The 18,294-nt window shown below is 37.1% G+C and overlaps 1 protein-coding gene across 3 annotated transcripts in view; it reads right to left on the reverse strand.

Moving 5' to 3' along the window:
* The window catches only part of Acss3 (acyl-CoA synthetase short chain family member 3), a 231,985-nt gene that overhangs the window by 109,363 nt on the left and 104,328 nt on the right, over positions 1–18,294 (reverse strand). For all 3 annotated transcript variants that reach the window (XM_060378011.1, XM_060378010.1, XM_060378009.1), the window contains exons 3-5: positions 16,304–16,492; positions 10,881–11,015; positions 6,566–6,706 (exon numbers count right to left, since the gene is read on the reverse strand). In XM_060378011.1, coding sequence (XP_060233994.1) covers positions 6,566–6,706; positions 10,881–11,015; positions 16,304–16,492 — 465 coding nt within the window. The remainder of the gene's footprint in view (positions 1–6,565; positions 6,707–10,880; positions 11,016–16,303; positions 16,493–18,294) is intronic.

Raw genomic sequence — 18,294 nt, forward strand, 5'->3', positions numbered from 1 at the left:
TGTACATTTCTCTCTTCCAAAAACAGTACACTGTGGGTAGAGATTTTCCACTCTGTCCAGGAACATTTCAGTAGCCAAGTATACCAAAACTGAAAGGCAAGAGCTATCGAGATTCTTCAGAATTTATTGGTAAGAACATGGAAGCCACCTCCATTGGCAAAACATGATGCTTCTCACTCTTCGACATGAACCAAACCCAAAGATAAAACTTGACCCCATCAAAGACATCTGGGTTGAGGCTAGGCACAGTGGCAGCCATATAGCAGTAAGTCAAGATCTGAATGACAAATGACTAATGGAAATTACTATAGGGGACTTAGTGGGTTGGTCAATGTCAAACATCATGCTTTCAATGAAACAAATGATATAAACAATGGGAATATCTCTATACTGCATTGAACAGTGCCAATATTTATTTTTATGTCCCCTTAGCTGCCTAAGACCACTGGACAATGGCATAAAAGAGACAATGTTGGGCCTTCAGAAATCCTGACCAATATGTATAATCAAAAAATAAGGTTTCACTTTAATATTCTAATTCTTGAGTGTTTGGGAATATCTGTAATAACAGTATAAACAGAAGTCAAGGAGTTTGAAAGAGGGTATACTGTAAGGTTGGTGAAGATAGGTGTACCCCAAATCTACAGGTTTTGTTTGTTTGTTTCTTTTCTTCTTTCTTTTTTTTTCTTTCTTATTTTTTAATATCTTGTATCCATATGGATTTTTATCCAAGGAAGCTCAACAAACTGTCAAGGTTTTGACTGATGTACTTTTATTTTAGAATTAGAGTGTAGGTCTGAGTGCTAAAATCAAAACAAAACAAAACATGTTTTGGTTATAGGACTAAAAGAAATCAAGATAAGATTACAGGGGAAGTTCTTTCCCTATTGGTTGGTTCTCATAGTATTATACATACTACTAGGGGTAAATTGTCACCAATTACTCTTCTTGGTATGGGCCATGCATCGTATGGACTATCAATATGCCAGGCCAATATGTGTCCACTGGCATGACTGTTACAAGTTCAATCAACTTTTTTTCTAGTTCAACTTTAGTATCCTTTAATAGAGGAATTTAGGATCCTTCTTTAAAAGAATTCTAAATATTGTAATGGGGATGTCAGGTCCCAGAAGGGAAGTGATCACTATGATAATTTGATTTGAGGATTCAGTTAATTTGGTTTTTACACATAGATTACTATAAACATTAGTTGGTTGTGAAGGGAAAATCTTTATTTCTCCAGGAGATGGCAGTTACCACACTTTCATAACAAGTCATGCTCCTGAGAATAAGTGACAGTTGTCATGGCCCAGTGGCCCAATGCCCAACAATAAATGAAATAAAATAACCAGACTAGTATATCAGCCCCTCCAAGGCTCAGGGAACATGATGGAAGAGTAAGCAGGAAAAAAATGGAAGAGCATTAGTAGGGGACAAAGAGCTGTGTAGCTATTTCCTCCAAATTGAAATATCCCCCATTGTGGAGAGAAGAGGCTCATAAAACACAGGAATCTAATTAAACTTACAAAGCTTGGAAAGATCAGAACATGATATGATTTGCAAGGCCCATCCTTGGGGTAGTAGAAAAACATTCAAGTGTTAGGGAAGTAGACAGTCCTTGGCAGAGTTCCCATGAAGTGGGTGTGGAGCTCCAGGGACCCAGATTTCATCTCATGCAGAGATGAGCAGTTTGGAGATGAAGATACCTTTGAGTCACCATGCCCCCCTGCGTAACTCCTCACCAGTGTTCCTGTAAGTAATAGCAGTAAAATCACTAAATTCAATGGAATAATGTCTTTGGTTTGTCACAGTGATCCATCTGGGGTAAATAGATGCTTATTCACCTCTATCCAGGAAAAAAGTCACACAACAGCATACCACATGTCATATTTTGCAAAATCCACCCACTCTGTGATTTGAAAGCCAGACCTCCACACTAATGATCTCCTAGGGCCTATATGCAGCTCGCAGTGCAGCTCTTAGAATCAGGCTCATTTCCAGTTCCCGACTGTGCTAGTGTTAATATCCCAGAGACTATGTGTAGCACCTGCCCCATTACCCAGATCAAGACCATCTTCTTTTGTGCGTTTTCAAAGTCATGGTTTCTTCTCTGCCTCATTCTGAGTTCTGAAGCAAATCCGATTCATACCAAATAATTGTGCTGTCCTAAGTAAACCTCTAAGCCAGAAAGCCTGAAAAACAATCTCCTTGTCTTTGTTGGGTATCTCCTCCACAAGATGATTACTGTGTGTATTGTATTACTCATATGCCTGCACATTTCCACCCTCCTCGATTGGAATGACTATGAATTACTTGTATTTTATCTGTTTTGTGTAGAATTAATACTCATCACAAGTACACTCAATTGAGCAAATTTTTCAGTAATCATAGATTTCTCCAACATATTGAAGTAAATTGTCTTCAGGGTAGTCCATTAGATGAGAACAAATAAAAAATGGAAGAAACATCAAAAGGTTATTTTCAGTTCAGGGATAAGAGGAATCCAGACGGGAAATTCATAACCTAGAGAAAACATGAGGTAGCTATGAACCGTGTTTTTCATACTTAGTGCTCTATGTATTAAGTTACTATATTTCTTCTATACTGGCTGAGTCAGCCTTTTGTTGCAAAAAGGCCTCTTCCTCTGAGAAGTGTGTCAAGGTAGATCATAGGGAACCTCAGGGTGATTTGAAGCCAAAATTTGGCAAGAATGTGTTTTTTTTTTTTAATAAAAATTATGCAAGCTTTCAATAAACTAAAGTGGGATGTTTACTGTCATGGATCTCTTAAGTCTGATGCAGTTATATCATTTTCAGTGCTAAGGTTTTTGTTTCATATTAGGACTTTTGTATAAAATTTTAGCTTTGCTAAACTCAGTGTGATTTTAATGGGAAAATTTCCAGTTAAACTGTATGGAACTTGTAAAAAGCAAACATGAAATTAAAATAAATCACTTGGACTGCTTAAATAAACAATTCTTAGATTTCAGTAATTAATAAATATTTATTTTTAAAGTGACTAGAGTTGTAAAAAAGTCCTACATTATAGTTCAATAGAAACAAATATTAACAGAACACCAACAGCACAGGCTCTAAGAGCAACAATCAATAAATGGGACCTCATGAAACTGAAAAGTTTCCGTAAAGCAAAGGATACCGTCATCAAAACAAAACGACTGCCTACAGATTGGGAAAGAATCTTCACTAACCCTTTATCTGACAGAGGACTAATATCCAGTATATACAAAGAACTAAAGAAGCTGAAAAGCAGCAAACCAAGTAATCCAATTAAAAAATGGGGAACAGAGCTAAACAGAGAATTCTCGACAGAGGAATATCGAATGGCAGAAAAACACTTAAAGAAATGCTCATCCTCATTAGCCATCAGGGAAATGCAAATCAAAACGACCCTGAGATATCACCTTACACCCATCAGAATGGCCAAGATAAAAAACTCAAGCGATAACACATGCTGGAGAGGTTGTGGAGAAAGGGGAACCCTCCTCCACTGCTGGTGGGAATGTAAACTGGTACAACCACTCTGGAAAGCTATCTGGCGCTTTCTAAGACAAATAGGAATAGTGCTTCCTCCAGACCCAGCTATACCACTGCTACGTATATACCCAAAGTTTGTTCAAGTACACAAAAAGGACACTTGCTCAACCATGTTTATAGCAGCTCTATTTGTAATAGCCAGAACCTGGAAACAACCCAGATGTCCATCAATAGTGGGATGGGTACAGAAATTGTGGTATTTTTATACAATGGAATACTACTCAGCAATCAAAAAGGAGGAAATCATGAAATTTGCAGGCAAATGGTGGGATCTAGAAAAGATCATTCTGAGTGAAATATCCCAGAAGGAGAAAGACAAACATGGGATATACTCACTTATATAGACCTATAAGATATGATAAACATAATGAAATCTATACACCTAAAAAAGATAATCAATTGAGCGGACATGGGGTAAGATGATCAATCCTCATTTAGAAAGACAGATGGGATGTGCATTGAACGTATGACAGGAGTCTACTGAGCGCATCTGAAAGACTCTAACTAGCAGTGTTTTCAAAGCAAAGACTCATGACCAAACCTTTGGCAGAGTACAGGGAATCATAAGAAAGAAGGGGAGTTAGTCTGATGGGGAAAGGATAGGAGCTCCACAAGGACCAAATTTATATCTGGGCACAGGGTCTTTTCTGAGACTGACATTCAACCAAGGACCATGTATGGATATAACCTAGAACCTCCACTCAGATGTAGCCTGTGGTAGCTCAGTAACCAATTGGTTTCCCAAAGTGAGGGGAACAGGGACTATTTCTAACAGGAACTCAATGACTGGCTCTTTGGTCTCCCCACCCCCGAAGGGAGGAGCAGTCCTGTTAGGCCACAGAGGAGGGCTTTGCAGCCAGTCCTGAAGATACCTGATAAAACAGGATCAGATAAATGGGGAGGAGGTCCCCCCTATCAGTGGACTTGGAAAGGGGCATGGTGGAGATGAGGGAGGGAGGGAGGGACTGGGAGGGAATGAGAGATCGGGACACGGCTGGGATACAGAGTTAATAAAATGTAACTGATAAAAAAATAAAAAAAAAATAAAAAAAACAAATATTAGTGTATGCACATACTTATTTATACTACCAACAAATATGTTTTATTGCATTGTTTTCTTTTATTGTGTGCCGCGTGCAGTTAATGCCCAATAATATTTTGTTCTTTTGTTGGAGAATCTATTCTCCTATGAGATATTTTCCTTTTCACACATACCTTAAATTTCTTTTTATAGCAACTATAATGGAGTCATTATCTTAATATGCTTGAGATCACATTTTCCAAACTCTGTTTTTCCAAATACCCCAGGATAATAAAGAAATACTACAAAGAGATGTAGGGGTTTTCAAGGGTTGCTTTCCCTGTAAAATTCTGATTTAATGAATATTGAACCATCGAAGGAAAATAAACAAGGAACATAGGAAGGTGTTTGAAAGACCTATCATTGATGATATCATATTAATATGCAATTATCTGATACCAGATACATTCATAAGTATTGATGCTTTTCTTTTTTGCTTTGTAAAAGCAGCTTTCAAGATAGATGGATAAAAAGATGTCAAGTATCTTCTTATTATACACCTTATGTATACGCCAATGGGTGTATACATTGGATAAATTGACTCTGACCCAAACTGTCTTAACTTCAACCTCATTTTTATAGTAAAATATCAAATGATCCTTAGTCAAAAGTCTATTTTAAGACTGGCAAGATGGTACAGAAGGTGAACATACTTGTCACTCAGTGTGATGTTCTGCGTTTTATCACTAAAACCCACATAACAGAAGGAGAGAATGAACTCTCCTGTCTTGTCCTCTAATTTTCACATGCATGTTATGGCATACAGTGAAACCCCTTATACACACACCTGCACATAAAAAGTAAACAAATGTGAAAAATATATTTCATGACATATAGAACCTATACCTTAATTTAAAAAAGAAAAGAAAATTATTTTCAAATAATAATTTAAACATATAATTAATTATATGTTAATTATATGTTAATAAATAAATAATTTACAAAATAAAATTATGTCTTACAAATGTATCTTTTACTTTGAATTCAAGATAATGACACAAACTTTAACATACTGGTAAGTTTTATATATATATATATATGTATGTATATATACATATATAGTCAAACCATTCAATAGTCAATTACCTGCATATTGATTTTACCAAAGTAAGTATTTATTGTTGACAGCCAATAATTTTGAAAAAAAAAAAGAGGATGAAGGTCTTTCCTTTAAGAGTATTTGTACAAAATTCATGCAAGAAATAAAAGAAGTGTGTTTAAGCATCAAGCTACAACTTGAAAACATTAACATTTTCATTCCTTAATCAGACAGATTATCAAAACAGGGAACAGGACAAGAGCCTACCACAGAGGGCCTCTGAAAGACCCTACCCAGCTGGGTAGTGAAGTAGATGCTGAGCCTCATAGCCAAACTTTGGGCAGAGTGCAGGAAAATCTTATGGAAGAAAGGGGGAGATGAAAGACCTGGAGAGGACTGAGCTCCACAAGAAGAGCAACAGAATAAAAAAAAAAATATCTGAGTACAGGGGTCTCTTCTGAGACTGATACTCCAACCAAGGACCATGCATGGAGACAAACTCAAACCCCTGCACAGATGTAGCCCATGGCAGTTCAATCTCCAAGTAGGTCCTTAGTAAGGGGAACAGGGACTGTCTCTGACATGAACTGGCTCTTTGATCACCTTCCCCTGAGTGGGAAGCAGCCTTACCAGGCCACAGAGGAAGACAATGCAGCCAGTCCTGATGAGACATGATAGGTTAGGGTCAGATGGAAAGGGAGGAGGACTTCACCTATTAGGGGGAGGGGCATGGGAGGAGAAGAGGGCAGGAAGGTGGGAGTTGGAGGGGACGAGGAAGGAGGCTACAGCTGGGATAAAAAGGAAATAAGTTGTAATAAATAAAAAAATTAATATAAAAAAGAAAAGAAAAAGAAAACCTGCCATTATGCATATCACAAAGAAAGCAAATACCTTAGGCAGCCCAGTTGTCCCAGATGTGTAGAGAATATACAATGGATGTTCTGAGAGAACAGGCACACAGTCATGAGACTGGGCTTTTGCCATTTCTTCTTCCCAATCAAGATCTCGACCTGACATCAAAGGAACTTTCTCCTGCACAGAAAAATTTAGAAACGTGCACAGTAAATAGGAGATAGAGTTACTGGAGAACCAATGAATAGCTCAATCTTTAGGTCTGAGCATCCATTAGAAAGCTGCACCTTCATGACACTAAGCATTGCTTGTGTGAACGAATCTCAAAATTAAAAGACAAGGCAAACATTTTATAAACTACATTTTGGTACAACCCAGTGGTTTGATATTGTTTTCCCTCTTGAGGGTTTTTACTGAGCTCTATGGCTACCTTAACAATCCAATGTGATGCTGTCATGTTTTGATGAATCCTTGGGCTTATTTAACTCACAGATACGTTTCCAAACATGAATGTGCACAAGTAACTTAAAAAACGAAAGTCAAGCTTGATATTTTAATTTTGAAGCTCTGTCTTCACCAGGAAACATCACCTAATACACTGAAATATTTTAATATAGTGACATTCAGGAGTAACAGTAGAGCTACCTTTGTAATAGGGCAACTCAAGCCATGTTCAGGAATAAGAAAGAGTTCCATGTGTGTTTTCTCTAGTGGGAAACCAATTTTTAAGTAAAACAGAATATATGACATGGCCAAAATGTTTTACTCCTTCTCAGTCACTAATGTGCTAGAAAACAAAACAAAAATTACTATTTTTCCTTCCTCAATATCAAAGCTCTTTTTAAATTTTGTGAAAACTGCCATATCATAAATGGACATGACCTCAAGCAAGTTGAACTACCACTAAGTTGGCAGGGAAGTGAAGAAAAAGGAGTAGGGCTGGTAGAAATGAGCACCTACAGGGACCTAGATAAGACAGCAGGTTGGCCTTCTTGAAATAGCCAGATTCCTTATCAAGAAGGGTTTTGTTTTGTTTTGAAACACGGTCTAACTCTGCATCTTTAGCTTGCCTCAAGCTACTTATGCAGATTTGCCTGACATCAAAATCATAGAGATTTGTCTACCTCTGCCTTAGGAGTTCTGGGATTAAAGACATACACCTGCCATAACAGGATGTTTATAGGTAAGAAATATGTAAACAGGGAGATAGAACTCAGTTACACAAAGTTTAGTAGAGCAAATGAGCAACATAGCCAGACATGTATATAACTATTGTCTCCATCAAGATGGTATCTGGGCTAAGCTAACAGGCTCTGGAGCATTCACAGAAAAAAAATTATAATTTCCATTTTCCAGAATCCCTATTGGTAACCAGAGCTATGAAAACTTGTCAAAAAATTAAATACGCACATTTACAAATTATGGAGCAAGGCAGTATCACAAATACAACATGTCTGAATAAATCTACTTGTATATAAAGAACTGAACTGTACATCATTTGTAAAGTTTATATTTTGAGCATAGCTGAATTCTCTTGCCTCCCTTGGAAAGGTGCTAGCTGATATCACTTAAGTAAATAGAACAGCTAACTGTGAACAAATCATGTTTCCATTTATTTTTATGCATGAGGAAAACATAACCAATTTCAAATTACCAAGGCTTTAACATCATAATTGTAAAGCAGTTAAAATCATCATACTGCAAAATGAAAACTGAGTTGTGGTTACAAATATTTTTTACAAGCCTCTAATGAAATGGGCACTAGAATAAATGGTTATTTTTAGGGTATAAAATATGTGTAAGGGAAATGGGCTGAGGAAATGGAGAAGTAGCAACATTAGCATATATTATATAAAACGTGTGTGTGTGTGTGTGCATGCGTGCGTGCATATGGTCAATTCTTTCTATACATTAGAATTCTTAAGCACCGATATTTGTAAAGTATCATGGTGACAAGTGATAATCTTCAATGTATGTCATAGTTTGCCTGAGGCTTAGGAATAGCAGCAAAACTTTTACATCATTTGGCAAAGGCGAATATTAGTTAATAAGATGCAATATCCAGCCCCATCATCTGTTCCTCTTAAATTCAAAGCAAGCCCAATTCAATGGGTTTAATTAATGTCTAAACAGTAGGTCTCATAAAAAGACAAAATACACTAAAGCCTTCATCTGTACCACTCAAGAGGCACATTGGAGAAAGGGCAAAGAAGGAGGAAAGTGAAACAGTTATGTGGGGTAAGGAGCTAAGACAATTCTATAGAGAGAAGAGAATGATATTAAAATGTGAATAAAGAGAATGAAAATCTAAACAAGATGTGCTTATGGGGAAGAAGAAATAGCATGTACCTTGTTGTTTAAAAGTTATCAAACCAATGTTTGCACCTTGCTATACCACTTAGATATACTTTGGGTATCCTGATTCATGACTGTTTCTTCAGCAGGAAAATGGAGCCAGTTACAAGACCTAACTCATTGATCTGCAAGAACTAAGTAAGCAAAGGAACTTGAAAACACTTCACATGGTTCCCAGTCTAACATAAGTCCTTAATAAAGCCTAAGGGAATTCATATCTTAGAATGAATAGTAGATACTATAATAAAAAAAAAAAAAACACTCCTGTGAGTATGTTTCTGCCGTTCCTCCACCTTACCCTTACCTAGACTCTGCTGAGTGGCTGACTTCATGTTCCTTGATTTAAACGGAGACAAAGGCTTTAAAAAAAGTGCTTGAAAGAAACTTAGCATTCTTCTCTGAGACAGTAGGAACATTAAATTCACTGAGTGCAGCAGTTCATGAACCGGAACACTGAAACTCCATGAGGGAATTTAATGTGGCAATGTTTCTTGTTATATGCTCATCAAAATGACAAAGTCTGGTCTCAGAACTTGTCAATTAACTCCTTTCTGTTGCAAACCTCTCAAGAGGTCTGGCACAGGAATGTTTGTGATTTTGTAATTTATCTTTTGCAAAAAGCATAATAATCTTTTAAAACACAAAACTCATTCCTATTGCACGTAGCTGGAGAGTTGACTGAGGATAGAAACAAGATGCCCATCAAGGCCAAGGTGACAAGGAAAAGTATAAAATAATGTCATTACTAAAATCTTTCATCCTCCATGGATCACAGGAAAATTTGTCTGTGTAGAATAGTAATTTTTTTGAACACAGTCTATAAATAGAAAAAAAATACCTTTCCTTAATTATTAAAAGATAACTTGTATATAGACTAATCAGATCTTTCCAACAGGTCATGCAGTGAAGGGGTGAAGAACATACTCACAGTGGAAGAGTTTGAGGCCAAACCTGTAAGGCAGGGTACTTCACCTTTTTAAAATTTAATTTAATTTATATATTCATTTGTTTATTATAATTTATTCACTTTGTATCCCTGCTGCAGCCCCCTCCCTCATCTCCCCTCAGTCTCACCCATCCTCCCTCTTCTTCCCCTATGCCCTTTCCCTAGTCCCCTCTTAGCGTAGGACCTCCACCGCTTCTCTCTGACCCTAGTTTACCAGGTCTCATTAAGTCTGCTGCATCATCTTCCTCTGTAGCCTGATAAGCCTGCACCCCCAGGGGAGGTGATCAAAGTGCAGGTCACTGAGTTCATATTAGAGATAGCCCCTGTACCCCTTACTAGGTGACCTACTTGGAAACTGAGCAATATGGGCTTCCTCTAGGCAGGGTTCTACTTCTAGATGCAGGACCCTCTGGGCCCTGTTTTTTTTTTTTTTTTTTCTTTTTGCTCTGTTGTTCTCTATGTGGAGTACCTATCCCTTCCAGATCTTTCTATCTCTTTCTTCTTCCATAAGGATTCTGGCACTCTGCCCAAAGTTTGGCTATCAGTCTCAGTATCCCCTTTGATACCCCGAAGGGTAGAGTCTTTCAGAGGTCTTCTGTGGAAGGCTCCTTCCCTGTTTCTTGTCTTCTCCTACTTCCAATGACTATCCTGTTTCATCTTAATGTACAATGATTCCTCATTCTTAAATAAGAATTCCCTAAGTCATACAATTCCTGGAATTTATTTTTTATTTCTTCTAGAAACTTGAAAAAGATATCCTCAGTATCTTACAAATCAAATAGTAGATAGTTAGTATTTACTAGTATTATCATAAAACTTAAAGGAATAAATGACAGCCTAGGAGAGTAATACACAAACCCAAAGTACTAATATCATCTGCATTTCTGTGCTTTATTACTTGCTATTTTCACTTAGTTTTCCATAGACACTACTATCCACAATATTTTTGCTCCCATAACTGCAATTATGTTCAATTGAAGTTTTCAAATGACCAAAACTAAAATTATCTTTGGTAGAATACCATCAGAAAGAAGAAAATTAGTTTCAAATTACCATATTTGGACGATTGTAAATGAGAACTCTGTCTGGTCTGTGTTGTCCTATTCTTAATGCTTCTTCTAGAAGCGGGATGTATTCTACCTTCCTTCCAGGTTCAATCCCAAAGGATGCTGTAACAACCACCTTAGGCTAAAATGGGAAGAAGACAAAAAAGGAAACATTGTAACAATTCTAGTGAAGGTAATCATAATATTGCAGCATAGACTGTCAATTTGACATTTTGAAAGAAATCTCTGGCTTCTGTTTGCTATTAAATAAATAACCTAAAAACCCAAAAAGTTATTTTTTTAAATGTTTATAAGCCTAAACACTTATACATAAATACCATCTGTTCATAATTATACATACAATTATATTTAGGGTTTATAAATATGGACTATATAAAATAACTTCCAATGAATTCATTTTGCCAAATAAATCTCCCATGATCCAGTGAAATGTTCTGTCATACTCACACACACACAAACATATATTAAAATGCAAACACACACACACACACACACAATGATTTCTTTACAGGAATATGGTATCTTTTAAGCAGCAAAAACAAATCCAGTTACAATCAGAAAGCTTTTTTCAGGTTTTCTGTATAAATGTTGCCTCTGAAATAACAGTAAGTAGGCAATCCAAAACTTTCATTGGTTTTGCTGATTTTTTTCCTCATTCTTAACACATAATTATGTTAGCACATATTATATAGTGTTATACTATATTGTTATATTAATAATATTTTTGAGACAGGGTCTCACTATGCAGCTCTAGCTGTCCTAGAACTCACTTCACAGACCAGGCAGCCCTCAAAGTCACAGAGATCTACCTGCCTTTGCCTCCTGAGTACTGAGACTAAAGGGGGGTGCCACATGCCTGCCTTACATTATTTTCCTTGTAAGGACCCCAAATATCGTGTTTCAATCTCACAAGTCAGGGCCTTGCTCAGGTCACTGAGGTACACTCTCATTTACAGGTCCGGTGTAGCTGAAAGATGTCTCTGGAATGTCTGTGTTAATCTCCTTTCTCTGGGAATTGCTGGGTATGTCTCACATATACAATGACAGTCTGCACAATCCTTTCCCTCCTAACACAGTAAGATTTCCAATGACAAATTTGGGATGTCAGTTATCTTTGTGTCTCTTATGCCTCATACGGTGCTTACTACACCAAAAGCAAGCATGAGTCAAACCCAAATTTTTCAATAATTTATATAAAAATGTACATCTTTATTTTTGTTATTATATCATTCCAAAGACAAGCTGCTGTGTAATAAATTAATCAGGAGACAGTTAGTCACTCCATGATTTTACATTGATTCTTAAATTCTGATTTTTAGTTACAATATGGTTCATTTGGGGAAGGTTTAGACTATGTCAAATGTATGCTCATAAAGTCAATTTTACATTTTGAATGACACTTAATATTCATGGAGCTGAAGTTCACCGTAGTTACATAATTTGCCTCAGGTTAAAGATGGTAGAGGTAGAGAGAGCCGGTTCTGTCTGGCTTCAGAAACTTTCTATATCAGTATAGCAAGCTGACATTTTTGAAAAAGAGAGAGAAAATAGAAACAATTCTTGTTTCATTTTATTATCCTGGAATGTCACATATATTAGTCCACATTTTTTATTTTAATGGTTGTGAGCATAAGTACTTGATAACATTTCTTAAGATTAGAATTTAGAACAAACAAAAGTAAGCTATTAAATAGATAAAGAGAACTTAAAAACTTATGACAAAGAAGTCAGTTAGACTCTTACTCTGGGAAATAATCATTTTCATATTTCAATTACTGGTGTCTATCAGGTTTTTATGGGGTTTGGACCAACTTCTCAGAATATACCCTTTCCATATTTATTTGTTAAAGTAATTTTTATCCTATTTTTAAATTCATGACATAAAAACAGGCATTTCTTTTTTGATTTGTTTATTTATTTCTATATATATAAATTTTTATATTAATCACAGGTTATTTACTTTGTATCCAAGCTGCAGCCCCCTCCCTTATTCCCTCCCAACCCCACCCTTTCTCCCTCATCTCCTCTCTGCCCCTTTCCAAGTCCACTGACAGGTGAGGTCCTCCTCTACCATCTGACCCTAGTTTATCAGGTCTCATCAGGGCTGGCTGCAATGTTCTCCTCTGTGCCTACCAAGGCTGCTCCTTCCTCAGGGTGGGGGGATCAAAGAGCCAGCTATTGAGTTGATGTCAGAACCAGTCCCTGTTCCCCTTACTAGGAAAACCCAATTGGATACTGAGTTACCAGGGGCTACATCTGAGCAGGGGTTCTAGGTTATATCCATACATGGTCCTTGGTTGGAGAAACAGTCTCATAAAGGACCCCTGTGCCCTAATATATTTGGTCCTTGTGGAGCTCCTGTCCTGTCCAGGTCATACTAAGTCCCCCTTCTTTCAGAAGATTCCCTGCACTCTGCCGAAGGTTTGGTTTTGAGTTTCAGCTTCTGCTTTGATACACTGCTAGGCAGAATCTTTCAGAGGCCCTAAAAACAGGCATTTCAACTCATGAATTTATGTTAATTTGACATGATGAATGGCTTTGCACATAAGAACGAGCACTGTTTTCTAAATCCATTAACAAAGTTAAGTAAGTGTGCATGTACGTGTGTTGTGAATAAAACTTCTCCAATGAGATAGCATAAAGAAGACTTTGTATTTTTGTATATATTAATTTTCCATATGTTATAAGAAAACTTTTCTATTATTTAAGGAAGTAATTGTGTTTGTCTAAATAAAGTTTAGAATTTCTGTAGCTAAAACCTGGAGTCTACAAGCCTCCTCAAAAATCTTTTTCCTCTGATTTGCAGGTCAGTGGCTGACAATTTCTTTTTTTTTTTTTTTCGATGAGGCTTACTTACCTCAATATGTTTTTAAAAATAAAAGCAAATAGTAAGAGCTGGAGAGGATAGGAACTCCACAAGGAGAGCAACAGAACCAGAAAATTTGAGCACAGGGGTCTTCCCAGAGACTCATACTCCAACCAAGTACCAGGCATGGAGATCACCAGAATCCCTGCACAGATGTAGCCCATGGCAGCTTAGTGTCCAAGTGGGTTCCATAGTAATGGGAAGAGGGACTGTCTCTGACATAATCTGATTGGCCTGCTCTTTGATCACCTTCCCCTGATGGGGGAGCAGCCTTACCAGGCCACAGAAGATTACAATAGAGCCACTCCTGATGTGATTTGATAGACTAAGATCAGAAGAAAGGAGAGGAGGACCTCCCCTATCAGGGAGGGATAGAGGAGGTCTTGGAGGACTTGGTGAAGGGCATGCATGAAGAAGGGGGAAAGAGGGTGCTACCGGGAGGAGAAGAAGGGAGGGGCTTATGGGGGAGATACAAAGTGAATAAAGTAAAATTAATAAAATAAAACAAATAAAAACAAACAAACAACAAAACCAACAAACTTAGGTGGTTGATTAACAATTTTTTTTTCCAGTAGTAATACCTAAATTGATTTCCAGATGTATCTGATATGCGAAGTCTTATTCTGTCCCTGCCTCTCAGGGTCTAATAGCCTAACTCCTTGACATTCTAAGAATGTCTCCTTTGGGGCTTGTGTAACTGTAAAGTATGCAATCTCTTCTTTCCTTCTCTTCTTTCTTTCTTTCCTTCCTTCATCTTCATACCACCATTTCCCCTACATATTTCAACTATTCGGCAAATAGACTACCTACCAAAGATTCTCGCTTAACCTTCCAGAGTACCCCTCGCTGCAAGACTGTCTTCTAACATCACTAAATGCTCTTGCCTGCTCAGAACTTTTCATTGTTATTTCTGTAGGTTCAGTAGAATCCGATTTAGTGAGCTCTCTCCATATTGACACACAAATCTGCATCTGCAGTCTCTCTCCCAAATTAATCTCTTTTTTTTTGCCTCTATATCTTGATTTGTATTGTTTGTGCATCTCATTATCTCATTCTGTTCAATCAGGAAATCTTAGTCAAGATTCCATTCATTATTATTATTATTATTATTATTATTATTATTATTAATTTTATTTATTCACTTTGTATCCCAGCTGTAGCCCCTTCCCTCTTCTCTTTCTGATCCCACTCTCCTTCCCTCTTTTCCTTCCTATGCCCCTTCCCTAGTCCTCTTATGACAGAGATCCTCCTCCCCTACCATCTGATCTTAGCCTATCAGGTTTCATCAGGATTGTTTGTATCCTCTTTCACTGTGCCTAGTAAGGCCACCTTGCTATGGGGAGGTGATCAAGAAGCAGGCAACCAAGTTCTTGGCAGAGACTGTCCCTGCTCTCCTTAGCAGGAAACTCCCATGGAGACTGAGCTTCCTATGGGCTACATCTGAGCAGGTGGGTCTAGGTCTTCTCCAGGCATGGCCTTTGGTTGTCAGTCTCTGCAGCCCTGCTCTAGGACCAGATTTTTGGCTCTGTTGGTTTCTTTGTATGGATCCTAGGTCTTTCTATCTCCCCCTTCTTTCATAAGTTTCTCTGCACTCTGCCCAAACTTTGGCTGTGAGTCTTAGCATCTGTTTCCATACCCTGCTAGATAGATTCTTTCAGAGGCCATCTGTGGTAGGCTCCTGTCCTGTTACCTTTAAATATTTCCATATTTCAGGAATCCCTCTTTAGGTAGCCAACAAAAAGAAAATGTCCCCACCTCCAAATTACAAGTTTACTCTGGTTTTGTCAAGTTTTACTGTGACAAAGATATCCTCATCTCTATATGTACTCTCTGTGGCTACTTCAATGCTACACTAACAGCTCAATTGCTACACCAGAAACACAGGAGCATAAAAATTCTAAAATATTACCTGTGTGATCCCTTACAGAAAAATATATGGTAACTCCTACCTAATTCATGAAATAATAATGACCAAAATCTTTAAATGAGTCATATAAGCCCATAAATCATATACTAGATGATTTAAGGTTAAACCTCAAGAATCTTTCACAATGTATTTATGGAATTTGTTATCTTAGTACCCAATTTAAACACATAACACAATCTTACAAATATTCCCTCTTAACCCTGTAGCTATATGTCAATCTCTGTAATGATCATTTGTTACCTAGTTCCAAGAAAAGTATCAAGATTTAGAGGTATCTAGGGAGAAAGTTACTTATCACTTGTTTACCTCAGATGACTTATGCAGGTCAGAACACAAGATAACATGGGAGGCACACCCTTCATCTCCTATTTAATACTCCTCTAAACACCTAGCAGGATGTGTTTGATATGACACTCAGTCCAAAATTAATGTGTAATGAACAGGTACATACAGAAAGGAAAGAAAGGAAGAAAGAAGAAAAGAATGAAGGAAAGAAAGAAAGAAAAAGAAAGAAGACTAATTTTAAGTATTCCATTTGAAAGGACGAACAAACAGTAAACAGCTAAGTGGTATGCTATGGGCAGCTGAATGACTTGCTCCTAAAGAAAGTGCTTACCTTTGCATGATCAATGCGGGTACTTAATTCTTTGGAAGCAAATCCTCCAAATATGAGGCTGTGAATTGCTCCTATCCTTGCGCATGCCAGCATGGCATATATTGCTTGTGGGATCATGGGCATATAGATGACCACCGTGTCACCCTTCTTGACACCCTGCTTGACCAGGACACCAGCCAGCTTAGAGACCTGTCATGACAGTCATCAGAACTGTATCATTTCACTAAATTTGAAGTTGACGTAGTAAATCTAGAATGCAGGCATCTACATTGCGGCAAATTAATGAAATGAGAAAAAATGTACTTAATAATGAAGATGATGGTTGAGACATGGTGACCATTTCAGTTTAAATGATTGCATATAAAAATTTACAACTGCCTTGTCAGATATACTCTATGGCTTACGTTTACTTACACATTCACAGTACAGCATATTCACTAAGCATCTAATCATTCCCAACTTGACATTTATAATTAGTGAATCACATGAAAAAGAAAAGTAGATTTTTCCTTTAAAGAGCTTACATTGTAAAGTCTTTTAAGAAAAGGGGAAAATAAAAGAGCTATAAATTTAAATATATGGAGCATTAACTGTGAAAATAAACATATTAAGGGAGGAAACACAGTTACATACAGAAAATCAAATTAAGCCAATTTTTCTATATTGTTTTTCCCATATATAGGCTAGGCAATTTAAATTCAGAGGTAACATACAGCTAACCGGACGTCATATGGCTCTTTTACTGACGTCCTATTCTTTGCTTTTTTAATACCTCAAGCAAAATTTTTGTTAATATTTTATACTAAATATTTATACAAAATAATTACACAGCAATTTCCTTTTGGACCCAGTACACAAGCTTCTTTTCGCTTTTATCATGTGTTTGGGGATCATTTGTAAAAATGCCTTTTCTTTTAAAACGTGTTTTTCCAATTTCTAGTAAAAATATAGCAAAACAGATCATAAGCACACACATAATTTACTGCAAGAAACCTTTCCACACCCAATTACAACAGGCTGTATGCCCAGACTTCAGTATAAGTTCAACATTCTATCACTTGAAAGCTGTTCTTTCACTTTAAAATATTTCTTCTTAAATAGGAAGTGTTAGGCCTCCCTACCCCCTCTTCCTACACTCTCTCTTTCTCTTTCTCTCTCTCTACCTTCTCCTCCATCACTTGATAGATCATATCTGTAAATAAAATAAGACAAAAATCTCTACCCTCTCTGTAATTAATTTTTAGCAGAATGAATAATTATAACTAAAAATAAGTGAGTGTACTTTGCGTAAAGATGATCATCTCTGTGAGAGAAGTAGGTATAACTGCCAATAGGACAATCAGGAGCCTTATCACTAAGGAAGTCACATTTTAGCAAAGATACGTAGAAGGATGAGAACAACTGTATAGCTATGCATACACCATTTAAGACAGAGCAAATCAGAGAGCCACAGTTAAAGCACCTGAATTGCCTAGTGGGCAACCACAAGAATTATGTTTGTTGTTTTGAAAATGATTGTTCAGGAAAATGAGCAGAGGTGGCCTGAGAGAAGGAACTGGGTCACGTAGCTATTAGTAGTTCTCTTCTTATTGCTGACTCTCTTTTCCGACAAGTTCGAACAACTCTAAACTCTGACCATGTTTCCCTAATGGTAAGGGCTCTGAAAAAAGAGAAGTGTGTGTGGAGGAAGGGACAAAAAAAACAAAAACAAAAACAAAAACAAAAAATCCACAAACAAACAAATGAACAAAAAACAGTAAAAGACAAAAAAACAGTGTTATATTTTTCCCAGTACAACAAACTAGATAGTGGACTACAACCACCCAAAAAGCTATAATAGAAATAAACAGAGCACATACGTTTCACAAACGTGAATTCCATATAAAGCTCAGAAATAAAAATAAACATCGGGGAGTTGTAGCTAACCCAAGAAGATGGTAAATGCCATTCACCTCTTCCACATTTGTTGTGACATCCACTTAAGACTCTTT

Source organism: Meriones unguiculatus, chromosome 2 (assembly GCF_030254825.1).
Source record: "Meriones unguiculatus strain TT.TT164.6M chromosome 2, Bangor_MerUng_6.1, whole genome shotgun sequence".
NCBI lineage: Eukaryota > Metazoa > Chordata > Mammalia > Rodentia > Muridae > Meriones > Meriones unguiculatus.